Raw genomic sequence first — 19,529 nt, forward strand, 5'->3', positions numbered from 1 at the left:
TCTCTATGTCCTGCCTATGTTGAGAAAAAGACTAATAACACAATCATCATACTTTCATTGGCCAAAATGTTCTATTAATCAGAAGATTATTTTCTGTTCCCATCAATTTTCCACAACTCTGAGTTGCTAATTTCTATTTACAGAATGTTTCATATTTGTTTCTTTTTTTCACATTCAATTCCACTGCCCTGTTTTTATCTTCATAATCACTTTCCTGAAGAGTCTCAGTAGGCTTCCCAATGCCTGGTCTCATAATTTCAACCTATTCTTACCTTTGCCCCAGACTCATCTTCCCCTTGAAAAGCTCCTATCTATCAGAACTCATTTTAAAATAAACTCAAGGGATGTCATTACTTTTAAAATCCAATCCACCATGGTATAAAAATACAGGGGAGACTTCACAGATACCCACAAAATAAAGTAGATCATGAAAGCAATGCAAAGCATCAAAAATATTACTTAAGCTTCCTACTCTTTTAAATTAAAATAAAAAAATCATGGAAGCCTGTTTTTTAACTGAAATTCCCTGAATGATATTTTCAGTATGTGAAAGTCACTTAGTCATGTCCAACTCTATGCAACCCCATGGACTGTACAGTCCATGGAATTCTCCAGGCCAGAATACTGGAGTGGGTAGCCATTCCCTTCTCCAGGGGATCTTCCCAACCCAGGGATGGAACTGGAGTCTCCTGAATTGCAGGTGGATTCTTTACCAGCTGAGCCACCAGGGAAGCCCATTTTCAGCATAGTTTTACAATTATGTGTATATATAAAACTTCATCAACTTAGATGTAATTTCTTTTCATTTTTTGGAACTTTTCAAAATTATACTCACATGTCAGCAAAGCCTCAAATGCCACCTCTTCGGGGAAAGGGCCCTTCCAACCCACCCCCACTCCCTCGACACATACACACTAGTTGCTTAGTCATATCTGCCACTTTGTGACCCCATGGACTGCAGCCCACCAGGCTCCTCTGTCCATAGCAAGAATACTGGAGTGAGTTGCCATTCCCTTCTCCAGAATCAAAATTGGGTCTCCTGCACGGCAGGCAGATTCTTTACCATCTGAACCACCAGGGAAGCCCCACTTCCTACTCCAAATCAGTTCTAATAGTCATGTTTCTATGGTCCAGTACTTAACGTGTGTTTCTCCAATAACCCTCATACCATAGACTATTTTAGACATGTCAGTCTCTCCTCCAAGATTAGAAATTCCTTGTAGGTAAGGACCATGCCTCCTTCACTCTGTATTTCCTCCACAGAATGTAATAGAACAGATTACACGTTGTGGGTGCTCAATAAGTATTTGCTGAATGAAATAAGAAAAGGAAATAGCTCCAAATTAGATAAGCCCTAGAAAGCCAATATGTTGGTTCAGACTGCTTTATTTTTTGTGTACATTTTGCTACTCTAGTTGGACTAAGCTCTCTGCTTCTATATGCTGCCTTTACCTCCATTTGGATGAAAAATAGATTTGCATGACTTCAAGATCCTGTAAATATCATCACTGCTGCTAATGGTGAGTTGGTTGTCAGAGAAGTCTTATGAACTTCCACTTACTAGAAAGGAAAGTCTGCATCCAGCTTGACTCTGGCTCTCAATCCTCTCACCTCTATATCCAGGTAGCTTAGGATGAGTTTTAGATCACTGAGGCAGTATTGAGGAGTCATTGAAACTCAAGTCCATTTCAGTTGAATTTCCAAAAAAAAAAAAAAAAAAAAATATACATGAGCATTTGTGTTCTCCTTTAATTGCACACATATTTTTCAACTTGCTATACATACTAGCATGGAGGCCCTAGCAAAAGGAAAAAGGAAGTGCAGGGCAGAGCGTTATATTAACTTACTGCTCAGGAATAGAAAGGCCAAGTGATACTATGTAAATTTATTCAAACACTAACAAACTAACACAGTCTATTCAAGCACCTAACATGCAACTGTCATGTAATACAGAACTCCACTTGCTGGGAAAAAGAGTGAATAATCGTCCTATCACACTTGTTAGTAGTAACTCAGACAGCAGATGAGAAATACTCTTGTTGAATAGCTCGTTAATAAGGGCAATACAACAACTCCTAAAAGCCTAACATGTAAATTCTGTCATAATTCACTTGATTCACAGTAATGAGAAATATTGATAATATTGTTTGAGTTGGTCATAAATCTGCTAGAATTAACAATGTCTCCCATCTCTGGGCAAGACTGTGCTTTGATTTTCAAAAATGTTTAATTTGATGGATATTTCAGGAAACTGAGGATCAGAATTAGTCAATAGGCTTATTACTTCTCTTGTTCCACACTAAAAGAATGTGGAACTCTCCAATTATTACCAACATTACTCCTGAGCTCCACCTGAAATTATGATTTTTTTTGGAATGTCTGCAGTCTATTGTCACTAGCAATGGGGGAAAATGACAAAGCATTCCTAGAGCTGAGGCTCTGCAGGCATTCCTGAATCATCTTGGGCTCATATAGGGATATGTTTAGCCCTTTTATTCTTACAGAAATTATGAGGTCGTGATAACATTCAGTCTCAGCTCTCTTATTCCATCTGGGACACAAATGGTCACATATTTCCTTAGGCTTCTATAAAAACATTAAAAAAAAAAAGCTAAGAATCACTTTGAAACAAAGTGAACTTTTAACTACGGATTTCATACATTATATGTTCTCCTCAGTAATTGCAGGAATACAGCATGTTATTTGAAAGCATATTTCCTGAATATGCTTGTAAATCTCATTTGCTCTTCAAGCGGAGAGCAAAATAAACCTCCTGGTATTGTCAATGGAGAATTAGAGTGATGGAGAGAGATTTTACAAATGGTCTCCCCTAATCATTAGTAATTATGTAATATTTATTTTAATGTGTGTGTTCTCAAGATATTGAACAAAATGATCCCAAACAAGAGTCAAATGATTGAGGTTTGATTTTGAAATTGTATATAGAAGAAATTTAAAACCTGCAATTCCTAATTTTAAAAATATGCTTTTACCTAAAGTATTTCTCTTGGTGGAAATCTAATACTTTAATTCATTGCTGTGTGCTGGGTACTGTTCTAGATACTGATGATGCACCTGCAAAAATGAGAAATGAAGGACCTGCTCTCTGGGAACTCACATGTTACTTATAGGACACGGCAATAAAATGAGCAAACGAACAATGTCATTCTAATAGTACTCAGCTCTTTTAAATGCTTTTTCCTTTAATTTTAAGGTCTGCCTCTTCTATCACAAATTGTTTTATTTTATCATCATCATCATCATCATTATTTTTATTCATGCCATGAAGCTTCTGGGATCTTAGTTCCCTGAACAGGGATTGAACCCAGGCCCTTGGCAGTGAAAGCACAGGGTCCTAACCACTGTACAGCCAGAAAATTTCATAGTAGTAAGGTCTATGACAAAAACAAAATGAGATGCTAACATTGTGGGTAGAGATGCAAAACAAGATGCCTCCTTAGAGACCATCACTTAAGATGTAACAATGTGAGTTGGGCAGGAACCAACCAGGAGCAAACCAGAGGGGTAGAAATTGTGAAGACCCTAAAACAGGAATATACTGAGTCTGTTAAAAGAATATAAATTTTGCTAAAATGATCAATCACCTAAGGGGTGCTCCTTCTTACATGAATGTAATCAAGACATCTTCACCTCTAGTGTATTTAATTTTTAACTTCCCTAAAGTCTAATTCACTCACTCAGAGGATAGTTGAGAATAACTCTTGACTTTGGGAAAATCAAGGTTTTATATCCAGATTTGGACATTTTAAAAGTTTGGAAGGTAGCTTCTTAATCTTGTGTGAAAAAAGAGGGTATACTAAAATCATATTATTCATGTAATACAATCCCCAAAATGTGTATGTGTGCATGTGTGTGTGTGTGCTCATGTTTTTGTTTACATGTTTTAAACTCCTTAAATTCTTATTATTTTCCCCTTTTCCACTGAGATAGTTGGGCCTCCTGTCAGTGACCAGTTGCAGTCAGTGATCGTGTCTGGGGAAGAAACCATATAAATTTATAAACTAGGATAATCTTACTGACTTTCAGGAATCTATGAGTCACCATCACCATCTCTGATGATTTCAAAGAACAAGGCTTTCCAGACTTTCTATGGCTGAAATATAATATAAATCAAGCCCAAGCACATAAATGTCCCAACAATTATGAAGTCTTTTTCCTACACCAGCTGGTGAGATGTTTTAATGAATTTGTTTTTCAGCTTTCTAAACTTGAGAAACTTTTGTATTAAGTATTCTGATTGGAGAGATTTTAGCTATTTTTTTGTTTTAGCTATTTTTTACAATGAAATATTGACTCAGTTTCACCCAATGACAAAATGGTTAATAAGCATTAACCACACCTCTCTACTTCTATGAGAAAGATGAGCTCAATCTGCACATTTGAAGAAAGATAAGTTGCCTTCAAAACGGTATTTATAAACAATATGGTTCTCTACCAAGGTGGATGACTCATCAAATTCATTCTGAATTTATAAAATAAATTACTATAGATAGTGGTTTTGTGACTCCAATTCTGACAATATAATAATAAGATAAAGGCTCCACATGTGCCTCATAAATTCATTTTAAATTCACTGAGTAGGAATAAAAATTCCCTGAAAATCTACAGGTTTTCATCTGTGCTATATTTCCCTTGTGATTTGGGAATAGCAAAAACAGTTTTCATAGTGACTACAGTGAACTGTGAACTTCCAGATGTTCAAACTGGTTTTAGAAAAGGCAGAGGAACCAGAGATCAAATTGCCAACATCTGCTGGATCATCGAAAAAGCAAGAGAGTTCCAGAAAAACATCTATTTTTGCTTTATCAACTATGCCAAAGCCTTTGACTGTGTGGATCACAATAAACTGTGGAAAATTTTGAAAGAGATGGGAATACCAGACCACCTCACCCACCTCTTGAGAAATCTATATGCAGGTGAGGAAGCAACAGTTAGAATTGGACATGGAACAACAGACGGGTTCATAGGAAAAAGAGTACATCAAGGCTATATATTGTCACCCTGCTTATTTAACTTATATGCAGAGTACATCTTGAGAAACTCTGGGCTGGAAGAAGCACAAGCTGGAATCAAGATTGCTAAGAGAAATATCAATAACCTCAGATATGCAGATGACACCACCTTTATGGCAGAAAGTGAAGAGGAACTAAAAAGCCCCTTGATGAAAGTGAAAGAGGAGAGTGAAAAAGTTGGCTTAAAGCTCAACATTCAGAAAACTAAGATAATGGCATCTGGTCCCATCTCTTCATGGCAAATAGATGGGGAAACTGTGGAAGCAATGTCAGACTTTATTTTTTTGGGCTCCAAAATCACTGCAGATGGTGACTGTAGCCATGAAATTAAAAGACACTTACTCCTTGGAAGGAAAGTTATGACCAACCTAGACAGCATGTTAAAAAGCAGAGACATTACTTTGCCAACAAAGGTCCGTCTAGTCAAGGCTATCATTTTTCCAGTGGTCATGTATGGATGTGAGAGTTGGACTGTGAAGAAAGCTGAGCACCAAAAAATTGATGCTTTTGAGCTGTGGTGTTGGAGAAGACTCTTGAGAGTCCCTTGGACTATAAGGAGATCCAACCAGTCCATCCTAAAGGAGATCAGTCCTGGGTGCTCATTGGAAGGACTAATGCTAAAGCTGAAACTCCAGTACTTTGGCCACCTCATGCAAAGAGCTGACTTATTGAAAAAGACCCTGATGCTGGGAGGGATTGGGGGCAGGAGGAGAAGGGGACGACAGAGGATGAGATGGCTGGATGGCATCACCAACTCGATGGGCATGAGTTTGAGTAAACTCCGGGAGTTGGTGTTGGACAGGGAGGCCTGGCATGCTGCGATTCATGGGGTCACAAAGAGTTGGACATGACTGAGCGACTGAACTGACAGTTTTAGAAATTTTGAAGTGTTTCCATTTCAACACATAAAGACGTGTTTCCTGTAATTCCCTAAAGGCTGACCTAGTGTCAATGTATTATCTTCATTGTTCATTGGAATGATTAAAATGCCATTTAAGGTAAAATTTCAAATGAGCATATTTAGAAAGTTGCAAGTAAACTGGAGTTAAAAATTGGGAATTTAGTTGGAAAATAAGAAAATTTTTCATTAGATCTCAAATTTGTCATCTTTTGAGTTTTAGTGTGAGGTGAAAAAATGATCTAAACTTTAAAGTGATGGATGGCTGGGTGCATGGTGACCCATTGAAACCTCCAAAAAAGGTTAATATGAAAATAATTTTAGTGAAAAGCTGTAGAGAACATTGGAAAATATTAATAGAACTATGACACAGAAGACTGACATGTGGATCTTTCAGGAAAGAAATATGAAAAAATATTTTAAAGAGAAATTTCCTCTCAAATTTAAATGTTCAGCAAAACAAACATAGTAACCATTATTTCCTATAGTTCAATCTTCCTCTTTTCCCTTCTTTTCTTTACCCCTTTCTTCATTTTCTCACCTTCTCATTTTCTCTCTTAGGGAGTATATAGAAAGCCACTTAGAAGAATTTTGATTGTGTTCAATTATCAGTTTTTTAAATTAAAGTAGGCTCAATTAAAGTGAAAAGTGTAAATGAAGTCATGTCCGACTCTTTGCGACCCCATGGACTGTAGCCTCCTAGGTTCCTTGGTCCATGGAATTTTCCAGGCAAGGGTACTGGAGTGGGTTGCCATTTCTTTCTCCAGGGGATCTTCCCAACACAGGGATCGAACCAGGGTCTCCCGCATTGCAGGGAGATGCTTTACCATGTGAGCCACCAGGGAAGCCAGGCTTGATTAAGAGAGCCCCAAACAAGACACAGGTGGCTCCATAGTAAAGAATCCACCTGCAATGCAGGAGATGCGGGTTCGATCCCTGGGTCGGGGAAGATCCCCTGGAGAAGGAAATGGCAACCCACTCCAGTATTCTTGCCTGGGAAATCCTATCGACACAGAAGCCTGGTGGGCTACAGTCCATGGGGTCACAAAGAGTCGGACACAACTGGGCGACTGAGCACGTATGCATGCAAACAGGACAGACTGCAGTGTGAAAACCTTCCCGAGGCTCTCGGTGACAGCACCCTCCTTAAAGTCTTTGAAGGGCCCCCGATAAGCTGCAGTCTCAGAGAAGGTGAGACCTACTGCACTGTGTAACCCAGCCCTTATCTACTACTCCAGTTCCTTCCTTAGCCTCTCCTCATCTGCACTTACCCAGTCGCTTAACATTCTCTGCATGCTTATGCTATTTCACGCCTCTCTGATTTTGCTGTTTCCTCTGCCTAGAACACCTTGCTCAATTTTCTTCACCTGTTTGACGTGAATTCCTGCATTAAAACTCAGCGTAGGAGTCATCTTCTCCTGGACCTCTCTCTAATCCCCTAAATGGAAATAGGTGTCCTTTTTATGTGCTTTGACAACATGCTGTAACTCATCTGTCACTTGACACCTTATATTCAGATTATCTGTGAATGTATTTGTCTCTTCATCTAGTGTGTAGGTTCCTTGATTTCTACTATCTTTGGACCCTTAATTCTTGTTACAGTAATTGGCACAAAGTCTCCCAATACTATATGTTACTTCTATTGGCAGAGATCCAAAATGTGGAGAGGAAGTATCTACCAGCTTATCTTAGCCTTATGCCATCACGTGCTCGATTCTTCTAAATTCTCTTGCTCTAAAACTATGCAAGTTAAAATAATTTTAACAACTTTGGTTCCTGTGACAGAGGCTGTTAAATGTTTCAGTAGCGCTTGTAGTTAGGTTGCTACAATGGGACTGGATTTGGCCAGAGGGTTAGGAGCTTAAGGGACATGTATTGCTTTTTGGCAACAATAGTTAAGAACCACTGTGCATTTTCTAGCTCACTCTTCTCCAATCATGACAACATAGAGGCTGTAAAACAACTTAACCCCAGATTAAAAAAAAAACTCAAAATAACAAACATTATCTCATAGCTTCTACAAGGTCAGGAATCTATGAGAAGCTTAGCTAGATACTGTCTCAGAATCTGTCATTAATTCAAGCTGGTGAGGGCAGGGGAGGATGCTGTTGACATCATCTCAAGGTTCAATCTGGCTGTAGGATTCACTCTTAAGATCATGCATGTGGTTGTTGTTAGCAGACCATGTTTCCTTTATGGCTGTTGGCTGGATATTTCAGTTTCTTAACACATGCGTTTCAACAAAGCAGCTTACTTTATCCAGAGCAAGAAATCCAAGAGCAAGAAAGTGAAAACTCAAGATGAAGCTTTGATCTTTTACAATGTAATCTTGAAGGTGACATACTGTCTCTTCTGCTGTATTCCAAGAAGGCAGTATAAGGATACTCTCGTTGTCTGACCTTCAGCTATCATGTCTTTGGCACCTGGTTTTTATCAACATTCTGACTTCAGACACAAATTAACCATATTGACACAACCGGCATATATATAAGTATGTACACTGCTGGTCACCCAGATCACTGCTGGCACGATATGAAAAGGTACAGCACTGGGTGTTAATACTGGTCAGCGGGGGGATACTGGGACCCCTCCTGGATGTTAGTTTCACAGAGACTGTAAGCTGAGGTGGTCCATGAACAGAGAGAACATCTGGACCTTGAGTCACTGGATATGAGGGACTCTCCAAGCCACATTAGATGTCAAACAGATAAGAAATAATCTTCTGTGATGCTAAACCAATAAGAATTTAGGGTTCATTTGCTAGTGCAGCACAGCCTACTTTTTCAGACCAATAAAGCTCTTCATATAGTTATGTCTACAGAAAGAGATCATGATGATTGAAAGAGCTTCAAGTATTATGATTTGTAAGAGTAACTTCTTATTTTCAATTAAGACGTTGGATTTATTTACTTATGCATGTGCAAACTTTGTAAGTCTGGTTAATTTGTGTCTGAATTCAGAATGTTGACAAAGCCAGGTGCCAAAGACATCGTAGCTGAAGATCAGACAATGGGAGTTAGTATCCTTATTCCAGCTTCCTGGGATACAGGAAGCTGGCAAGCTTTTTCCAAGCTCACACAGATTACCTGGAGGTTTCCAAGTATTCAAACTTTTAAAATAAATTCAAATCATTTCAGGGACCTAAAATTTTCATTAAATAAGGCCTACCTCATTAGATTGTTCTGAAGAATAAGTGAAGCAAGGTATGTAACATTGTATTCTGAGGAGTAAAATAATATATAAATGTCAAGCATCATTCATATGTATGTGATATTGAGAGCAAATTACTGTAAAAAACTCAATGTAATAATCCAAAATTATTTTCAAGAATAAAGTACTTATTCATTCTGAATAGTTTTGGTGTTTGTTTCTAAGGAAACAGTTCCAATGACAAAGGAATTTCATGCTATTTAAATATATATCCAAACCACTTACTTGGTTAAGAGATGATCTCTCATCAGGAACAAAGATGAAATGAATAAATTCAGTCCTGAGTCAGATATCTAAATGACTGGGCATATCTGTCATGCATTTCATACAATAGCCTCTCAAAGTGGTCCACTGTCAGCATCTAAGGGTCATTTCACATGTGATGTTACAGGTAAGGCCTCTTTGGACATGTGCAACATCATTGTGGTCTAGGAACACTATTATGTGACATAAATGTTGACCTATTCAGTCAAATCAATAAAAAGTTATGATTTTGAAATGATTCCATAAGAATATGATTTTTTTATGAAAAGAAAAATAAATTTTGTGAGTAGGTTTGAAAAAGGAGAAAAAGAAAAGACCAAAAAGACCTTTGGATTATCTGAGATAGTAAATGTTTAGGTCCTTGGTCTTTAATGGTGTCTAAAGACAGCACTTTCAGTAACAAAATAATCCTTGGTCACAATTATCTAATATTTATCCAATGAGTCACCCCCCCGAACAGACAAATGCATTTTTGGCAGCACCTATTTTACCTTGAAATTTTCTCTTGCAAAGTAACCCTAGCCTGACCTTGGTTAGCTTATCAAATGAGCTCATCCTCTGGCCTGAAGGACTGTGGTCTAGTGGAGGAACAGCGTGGCAACCGGCCAGCACAGCTCCATAAATCGTCTGGAGGGCACCCACCTCAGGAGCATTCTCATTCTCTATTTTCTTTTCTTTTTCTTGGTCAGGATTAGAAATATGGGACAAAGGCAGGAGGATAAAATGTAACATGGGTGGGCCATGGAGTCTGATCAATCCATATGGGAAATCTAGTGCTGATGCTTATTGTCTGGTTAAGCTTTGGTACAAGGAAAATATCTTCCTTAATGTCATGTTTCTCGTTTGTAAATCAAAGCTATTCACCTCCTTGCTACAAGTTTGTCATGAAGCATCAAGGAAATACATATATTCATGGTGGAACCTAGCTTCCAGGACCTGGTATTCTCAATAAATACTCTTTATTTTCCTTTGCAATGCAAAGAGGAGTGGGAGATAAATAAATGCCCTTCAGTTTAGATGGATCTGTACATGGGCTTCTCCGGTGACTCAGCGGTAAAGAATCCACCTGCAATGCAGGAGACGCGGGTTCAGTCCCTGGGTCAGGAGGATCTCCTGGAGACGGAAATGGCAACCCACTCCAATAGTCTTGCCTGGGAAATCCCATAAACAGAGGAGCCTGGTGGGCTATAGTCCACGGGGTTGTAAAAAGAGAAGAGAGGACTGAGTGACTAAACAACAACAGAGTCTGACATCCAGAGTGAATTAAGTCAGAAAGAGATAAATGTCATATATTAACGCATATGTATGAAATCTAGAGAGATGATACAGATGATCCTCTTTTCAGGGCAGGAATAGAGACACAGAGAATATGGACATGAGGACATTGGGGGGAGGTGAATTGCAAGAGTAGCACTGACATATATATACTACCATATATAAAATAGATCATGGAAACCTGCTATAAAGCACAGGGACCTCATCTTGGCACTCTGTGATGACCTAGAGGTGTGGGATGAGGGTGGTTGTGGAAGATTCAAGAGGGAAAGAATATATACATATATAAAACTGTTTCACTATATTGTACAGCAGAAATGATACAACATTGTAATTATCCTTCAATTAAAAAAAAGATAAAGCAAATTTTTTTAATACCCTTAATTTCACCCATCACATGTCATTGATTGGACCTCATCAGTGAGCCAACAGAGCTGTTATTATTCAACAGAGCCAGCATCCCTAAGGTTGGAAGGTATGTCAGAATTCTAGAAGAAGAAGGATGAAAAGATTATCTCTCACAAGGAAATAACACCACTGGTGGATATTCCTGAAATCTAAGGAGCTGAGTAAGATTCAGGAACTTAGGAATGCGAACATAACTGCAGTACAGAAGGATTTGCAAGCATGCTCTAAAATAAGAAATAATAAAAACCCACATAAACATAAAAAGTACATGTATGCCCTAACAAAATCAAGAAAAAATTGTAAAAGTTGATGTGTTTGTATTTGAGTGTTAGATTCAGCCTCTTTTATAAGTTGGTATTATTTTCATTTATTTCACTTTACTCATCATGTTTTTTTCAAATACAGAAAGAACCCATTCCATTTCAATTATCAGTAGCACATGTTATCTCATTACTGTCTGCCCATGATAAATGCTGCTGTTATCTATGAGACAGTCATTTAAACAGTTATCTCTGAGATTCTGTTCAAGTCAAAAACATGATTTATTTTACCCAGTAAAATTAAATGACTATCATATTAGGAGAAATGTGAGGGTATAAGTTTAACTCTTCTTCAGGTAAGCATGCTTTGCATTCTGTAACTAAAGTCAAGTTTAAAGATTAGTGGCTAATCTTACCTTTTATGGTCACTATTCATAACTTCTGTTGGGTCTCAGCAGAGATGTGTAATGTATTATCTCTAACCTCTTTCTGCTTCCTGTGTAAGAAAAGATGGTTTCTAAAAGACCCACAGAGCTGAGATGGGCTTTAGGATAAGCAGTAAAGAAAGCTCTTAGATTTAGGAACAACAGAAACTTGCAAATTTGAAACTTTTCCATTGCCATGTCTAGGGCATACGATTAGCAGCTCTGTAAGAAGAAATCCTATTACATGTATTCTTTCCATTCCACCTACCCAGTTTAGTTTAACTCTTATTGGATACATTTCTTAATGGGCAGTGTGCTTTAAGTCAACATATTATGTGTGTGCATGCCATTTAAAACATCAATACAGATAGACCAGCCAACTAATACTTCAAAAACTCTGAGTGAATGGAACCTAATGCATACAAATGTAAACCAAGAGAAACTTACTGTGATGGTTAGGAATGACTTTCACACAGAAGTGGGAAGGCAGTGTTAAACAGTATGATGCAATAAACATCTGATGGGGGGGATGAGTGGGTGGGGCAGGGTGGATATGCCAATGCCATGTTACTAACAGCTTCTAGCAAAACCCTCAATTGAGGATAACACCAGCATAGAGGCCATGAAGACTTGGCAAAACTACAGACTGGTCATGGAGGCAGGGGATGACTACTAACCACACCAGGAAGAGAGTTCTAGTAAGAATGAAGGGATAGAAATTGGCATTTAGTGTATACTGTGTCCAGAAAAAAATATATATGTGCAATCCTCTATATATCTATATAAAGGATATTCATATATCCTCACAGGATTTCTGCAAGGCTGGAATTATTTTTTATTTAGCTTTTATTTTTATAAGCGTAGTTTATTCAAATATAGTTGATTTACAATGCTGTGTTAATTTCTGCTACACAGTAAAGTGATTAAGTTATATGTATCAATACATTGTTTTTCATAAGCTTTTCCATTATAGTTTATCATAGGATACAGTAGCACTTTGTTGTTTATCCATCTACATACAATAGTTTGCATCCGCTAAACCCAAACTCCTAGTCCATCCCTCCCTCAAACCCTCTCCCTCTTGGCAACCCTAAGTCTGCTCTCTATGTCTGAGTCAAGTCAGTAATTATAAACCATGATTTTCAATTGTATAAAACAGACTTGGAGAGTTTGACAGTTTCACTAATGGCCACACAAGAAGTGAGATGCACAGCTGGACTGATGTCATTTATTGAATGTTCTCCTCATTTTTTATATGAAGATGACAACAGGGAAGACAAAAGCACTTCAGGTGGAAATCATATATTTGAATGCAGATGTAATAGAAGCAGAGAATTACTCATTTCCTTCAGATATTTAAAACCGGAACTGACTAGAACCCATCTCTCCATCCAGTTTCTACTCAAGGAGTAGTAGGAATGATATAAAAAAAATATTCTCTTGAGTGTTCCCAAGTGCCTTCTCCCCACAAACACAGGAATTTTAAAAACAAAGCAGTGCTGTATGACCGATGCTGAAGCTAAAGCTCCAACACTTTGGCCACCATATGCGAAGAGTCAATTCATTGGGAAAGACCCTGATGCTGGGAAAGACTGAAGGCAGGAGGAGAAGGGGATGACAGAGGATGAGATGGTTGGATGGCATCACTGACTCAGTGGACATGAGCTTGAGCAAACTCTGGGAGATGGTGAAAGACAGGGAATCCTGGTGTGCTGCAGTCCCCGGGGTCGCAAAGAGCCAGACAGGACTGAGCAACTGAACAACAAGCATTGCTCAAGATGTACTGGTCAAATAATTGAATGCAGCTACTTGGCTAAAGTACAAGATATATTTAGGAATAGGCTATATGTGACATAATTTTGAAGATAGTGGAAAAACACTACCTCCAAAAAGAAACTAAGAATCACCTTCCTTTCTAAGACTTATAATTCTATAGACATGTGTATGTTTTTACTGGGCTTCCCAGGTGCTGCTAGTGGTAAAGAACCTGCATGCCTAGGTTGGAGACCCAAAAGACTTGGATATGATCCCTGGGTTGGGAAGATCCCTTGGAGGAGGGCATGGCAACCCACCCTAGTATTCTTGCCTGGAGAATCTCATGGACAGAGGAGCCTGATGGGCTATGGTTCATAGGGTGCAAAGAGTTGGACACAACTGATGTGACTTTGCACACACACACACATGCATGTTTTTATTAGCATGTGTTTAATCATGAAATTGCATGTAGACTAATTTTTTGCCTTATTTTGAATGACTTTTGTCAACATATTTTCTAAGAGACTGCTTATTATCTTGGGAAAGAAGCTTCTGATGATGGAGAGGATATATAATGAGAGAGGTACCATGGAGAGCAGAAAAATAGGCGGTATGATAGTGATGTTGTAGTTCTGGTCACAAAAGGACACTGCAGGAGTAATGACTTCTAACTGATTGCATTCTCTTTGTAAGTTCAACAAGGTTGAGGCTTTCCAAGTAGTCAGCTACATGAAAGTGCAAGTGGTAAGTGGACCTGAAGGGTCAGGGATTACATCTGCTGCCTGGGCTGTGGTATTTCACCTTCATACCTAATGTTGCCTCTTTATCTTGAATGAATAATGTGACTTCCTGTCCTGCCACTCTCTGCATAAAATGACATACAATGGGGTGGAGGGGCAATCTAATCTGTTTTGCAAATTTGACACAGACTTCCAAGAGCAGGAAGCTGTCTGTGAGTAATGATGCTTCTCATTTGCTTAAATGTCAAACTTCAACCTCATCAACTTTCAGGGGATATGTCAGTAAAGAACATGGGTTTCAGTTCAGCCAGAGAAGATTTCAGTGCCACCCAGTCCTGAAGAAAACAGCTGTCAGTTTTTTTGAAAATAGAGTGCTTTTTGTATGCCTTTTTTGTTTGTTTATTTGTTCCAAACTGGATAAAATTGGCTGTCTCGGCACTTAGGGTTGTGGACAGTGCTCTCTCCCATGGTGTTACCAAACAAGCAGCCTCCTGTAGAGGTGTTTCCTTATTGAGAATAAAACACTCCTCGAACTAGCCAACACGCACCCCTAAACTATACAATTAGGATACGAAGATAATGCATCACAGGTCTGTGCAAGCTAGAGTAACATAACAGCAAAAAGGAGCAAATTTTAGCACAGAGGTTAAGCCTGAAAGAAAAATAGTTGTGATTTGTAGCCATTCTGCAAAACGTCAAGATTGTACTGCAATGCAATAAAGTTCCTCTCCGGGTGGGTTTCTGTTGGAGAGAATGACAGAACAATTAACCCTTCATGGTAATTTATTAATAGTGGACCTAGATGCAGAGAACAGGAAATGCATTCAGTAGGCTTGCAGACACCAGGGGCAAAGAGTTCATTCTCTACATGCTTTCTAAATCTACAGTGGAATAACAGTGGCGAATTCTGGACCAAGGTCAGAAGAAATGGACCCAAATCTGAATCAAGTTCCTTAAAAACTCATTTCATTTCTCTAATTCTTGCTTCTTCTGTCAAATGTAGGTTACTCTTAGGTTTAAGTGAGAACATATGTGAAGGTGTCCGGCACACAGTAGGTACTCAACAGATGTTCAATTTTGATTATTCACTTATCATTAAGTATTAGCATAATGCAGTAAAATGTTGCTCTGCTAGTAGCCACATATCCTAATTGTTGTAGTTTTAAGGATAGACAATAAGGGAAACAAGAAAAGCATAGCATTATGATTAACAGATTTATCCTTACAACAGATAGCCCTAATAATGTGTATTTCCACCTCCATCCACCTAACTTGCATACTCAAAAGATTTCCTTTATGTTTGCCTTTAAAAACAGCAGCAAAATTAAAACAGGCTGAAAGAACATGTAGACAGGGCCAACTAAAGTTTTCAGAGGGTTCTTATATTTCTTATCAAATAATAATCTACCTGCTCTGAGGAATGCCTTTCAGTCACCTATCAGCTACTCTGCCCCTGAATAGGTGAGCGACGACATTGGATGCTTCTTACCAGTCTGACACCCTTGGGGAGAGAAGGTTAAAACCAAGCTGATGCTGAGAGCTGAGTAAGTCTCTTATCAGCCTCCACTGCAGTTACAAAGTCTGTGTTTTGGACTTCAGTGCCTCCCAGCTTATTCCACCTCACTCACCCTCTCCGCCTTTTTGTAATCAAGAGCATCTTCTCCTAGCCTGGCTTCTCTCTTGTCATTTTCCACAGAGATTCCCTCCATACTGCCCTCTGCACTTAAACGCCTCCCACTCTCTCTCCATTCATCAAGGTAGACGCTCCTTCCATTCACAATTCATGTGCAGTCCACCCTCCCTTCCAAAGCTGCTTTTTTAAAAAAGTCGGTTTCCAGCTGCCCTAATAAACTCCATCACCACAGCCACCATCTCGCCACTGCACTCCCTGCCAACCCTCAGAAATTGTGCAGAGGTGTAAAGTGGGCGAAGAAATGTCTGTTTACATACAAACCTAGACAGAGAGGAACAGTGAGGACCTAGCACTAAGCGTGGTCTCAGCTTTTGGGGGGCGGGCGGGTGGAAAAATCAGTAGCAAATATTTCCCGAGCCTGGAAACGGAGCATGCTCTGGAAAATACATGCGTACCGTAGATAAATGAATGAATGGACGGGGTAGATGGATGGATGAATGATCCTGATCGCCCTGGTACTTTTCTCAGAGGCCCCTCCTCCCTCCTGCTTGCTCCCAACGGCACGGGTCCCTTTTAACTCAGCTTCTGTGCAGGAGCACACCTCCCTGCTTTGCCTCCATCCCCACTCCCTGCCCTTTCGTTACCACCTTTAGACAGAGCCTCAACCCTCTCTCTCGCCAAAGGACACTGTACCAGGCTCGCAAATCTTTTATGACTCCCCCAGCCCAGGAGAGCTTGTCCCTTAGAGACACAGCTTCGCATCCTACCAGACTGACCTCGCCCCCCAGAAACCCCCAAACACCCGGCCACGGCCACGTGACACAAAATGATGACTGATTGCCCCCACACTCCGGCACATTCACCTGGACAGCCCTGCCCCTCTTCTGGCGCTGGGAACCCAGGTGATCGCAAAGGCAGCGCGACTCCCCGCGCCTCCCTGCAGAAATAAAGAATCACCATTCCAGGGCTCGGTTCTGGTTTCCTAAAACCCAAAAACTTCTGTTGAATAATAATAATAATAACTCCACCCCGAGAGCAGCGACCTCTTTGTGTGCATCCCTGGGGGGAGGAGGGCTATTGACAGCCCTGGGCACTTGGACGTGGCGGCCCCCGCGGGGGCTGCCCGGGGCGACACTCACCCAGGACGTTCCCAATAAGCGCCACCACGAACACGATGATGTAGCCGGCGATCAGGACCCACTCGTATTCTTTGGGGTGGAGGTACTCCCTCCACAGGTACCGCAGGAATTCCTCGTCGTCATAGTCGGTGGGGTTTAAAAAGGGCTCTTGAGTTTCGTTCAGCTCCGGAGCAGATGACCAGTTGCGACAAGGTGGGGAGTCCTCCAGTTTGGTGCCGGACATCCCTGGCTCCAGCCCGGGTCCGCTCAGTGCTGCAAGCGGCTCGGCCCCTGCCCCATGGGCGCCGCGCTCTGAGGCGGGAGGAGGCGCGGACCGGCTACCAGGGGATCCGGAGCAGAAAATGACGTGAAAAGTTACGGAGCCAATGCCTCGGAGTCTCGCGCCCACCGGGCACCCCGTGCGGCGGCGCTGGGGCTGTCTTTGCAGGAGATGCTGCACCAGGAGGCAGCGAGGCTGAGCATCCAGGGACCAGCCGGAGGCTGCAGCAGGGACACCGGGAGGGGACGCTCCCTGGGCTCCGGCTCAATGACTCCCGGTTCCAGCGCGGAGTCCGCAGCCCACAGCCTCCTCCCGCGCCCGCGCCAGGGGGAGCTAGGACTAAAGTAGGGGAAAAAAAAAAATGAAAATGATGTCAACTTGTGACTCCGTGGGTTCCATCTCCCTCTTTTCTACTTTCCCCACCAACCACCCCCCTCCCCTCCCTCCCCCGCCCACCTCGCCCTGCATGTCTCAAGTGTAGATCTCTGGACATGAAGCCTGGCAACAGAGAGTTAACATAGGATGTGTCTATGTTTTTGTCTGGGACACTTAAATAGAAAGGGGTGAGGGGCAGTCACTGTGTTCCTCAAGTTGGGGGATGCAAAAGTCATTTCAGGCAACATTTGCTTGGCTTTGCCAACGTAGCACTTGCTGCATCTTTGAGTTATCTGCTCCTCTCCTCCTCCCTGCTCCTCAAACGATTTGGAGATCATTTTTTGAATTGAAGGATATACATGTATAACTGGAATTGGTCTTTGCAACAAGAAGTGTCTCGTGAAATATAGCAGCAAATCCTTGCAGGACATTAACCCACAACATTAAAGGGATTCTCAGTAGGACATGGGTTTCCCTAGCGACTTAGCGGTAGAGTATCCACCTGCCAATGCAGGAGACGTGGTTCAACCCCTGGGTCATGACGATCCCCTGGAGAAGGAAATGGCAACCCACTCCAGGCGTATTCTTGGCTGGGAAACCCCATGGACAGAGGAGCCTGGTGGGCTATGACGTGGTGACTAAACAGCAGCAAACAGCTGTAGGATGGCATGGCGCACAGGCTGCTGTGAGCTCCCTGGGGAACCCCACACCCTGGCTGCTCTTCTCATTGACTCAGGACTGGTGTCACCTGCCACTGTCTCATGGATAGATTTTGTCTCTAAGAGTAGCACTTGGGGACTCGTCAGAGCTTGAGTTCATGATCCTTTCACTTTCAATAATCATGATAGGAGTATTGCATTGGATTGATTACAATGCAGGACTTGGGTAGGACCTTGGAATCATCTAGCCTGAACTTCAGTTTAATATTAAAAGCCTTCTGATAATATTGCTTATGTATCTCCACCTAGTCTGTGGAGATGTGACCACCACAATTCACTACCTCTGCCATCACATGACTGCTCTAAAGCTTAGAAAACTCTTCCTTACATTAAAATAAGGTCTTAAACCAGCATTTGTCTTTCTCAGTTTTTCACTCCTAATTCCTAGTTCGCATCTTATTGCATCTTTACTTGCAATGTATCTTCCACATGACAATCCTTCACATACCCAAAATAAGCATCACAATTCCCACCATCCCCTTCCACGCTTCCTTTGTTCACTATTTCCACGATTATTCTCATTGTTTTTCAAGTGACACTATCTCCACAACCTACCTTGCCACGGTCTTTGGACAATTGTCAATATCTTGCAGAGTATGCAACTAGAAGGAAATGCAATAATCTGTTTTGCCAGTACAAAATCTAAACTATTCTTTGGAAGCAACCAATGTTTGTAGCCCAATTCTTTCAAAAGTCACAAGACACTGTTAATTCATATCTAGTGTTTAGTTAAGATCCCTATCCCACCCCCAGTCATAATTCTTCATATATGTTCCGTACTTTACAATTTACAAAATTCTTTAACGCACGTAAATGTAAAAATGCCTGAGAGGCTGACTATTGTTAGCCCAGTTTTACACGCGAGAAAACTGTTCCTGGAGAAATTAAGTGATTTACGAAATGTCGAGTGAGGTATCAGTGACAAAACTGTCTTCTGATCCCAACTTGATGCTTTTATTATTCAATGGGTGTCATGTTTCACAAGAAATACTATTGTGGTCTTTTTCCAATCCGCACTAGTCAAATTTATTTTTAAGAGAAATGAATAGATAGGTATTTTTTTGGACAAATATTTACTTGGTGCTTTTATTTCAATCAGTGACCCAAGTTGAACAAGGTTTATGCTTATATGTATT

At 40.6% G+C, this 19,529-nt stretch overlaps 1 protein-coding gene across 1 annotated transcript in view; it reads right to left on the reverse strand.

Annotated features, from left to right (window-relative positions):
* Positions 1–17,263, reverse strand: part of HCRTR2 (hypocretin receptor 2) — a 137,017-nt gene extending 119,754 nt beyond the window's left edge. Inside the window, exon 1 of the mRNA XM_065913128.1 lies at positions 17,041–17,263. Coding sequence (XP_065769200.1) covers positions 17,041–17,263 — 223 coding nt within the window. The remainder of the gene's footprint in view (positions 1–17,040) is intronic.
* Between the last annotated feature and the right edge of the window lie 2,266 nt (positions 17,264–19,529).

The sequence above is a fragment of the Muntiacus reevesi genome, chromosome 20 (genome assembly GCF_963930625.1).
Source record: "Muntiacus reevesi chromosome 20, mMunRee1.1, whole genome shotgun sequence".
Taxonomy (NCBI): Eukaryota; Metazoa; Chordata; class Mammalia; order Artiodactyla; family Cervidae; genus Muntiacus; species Muntiacus reevesi.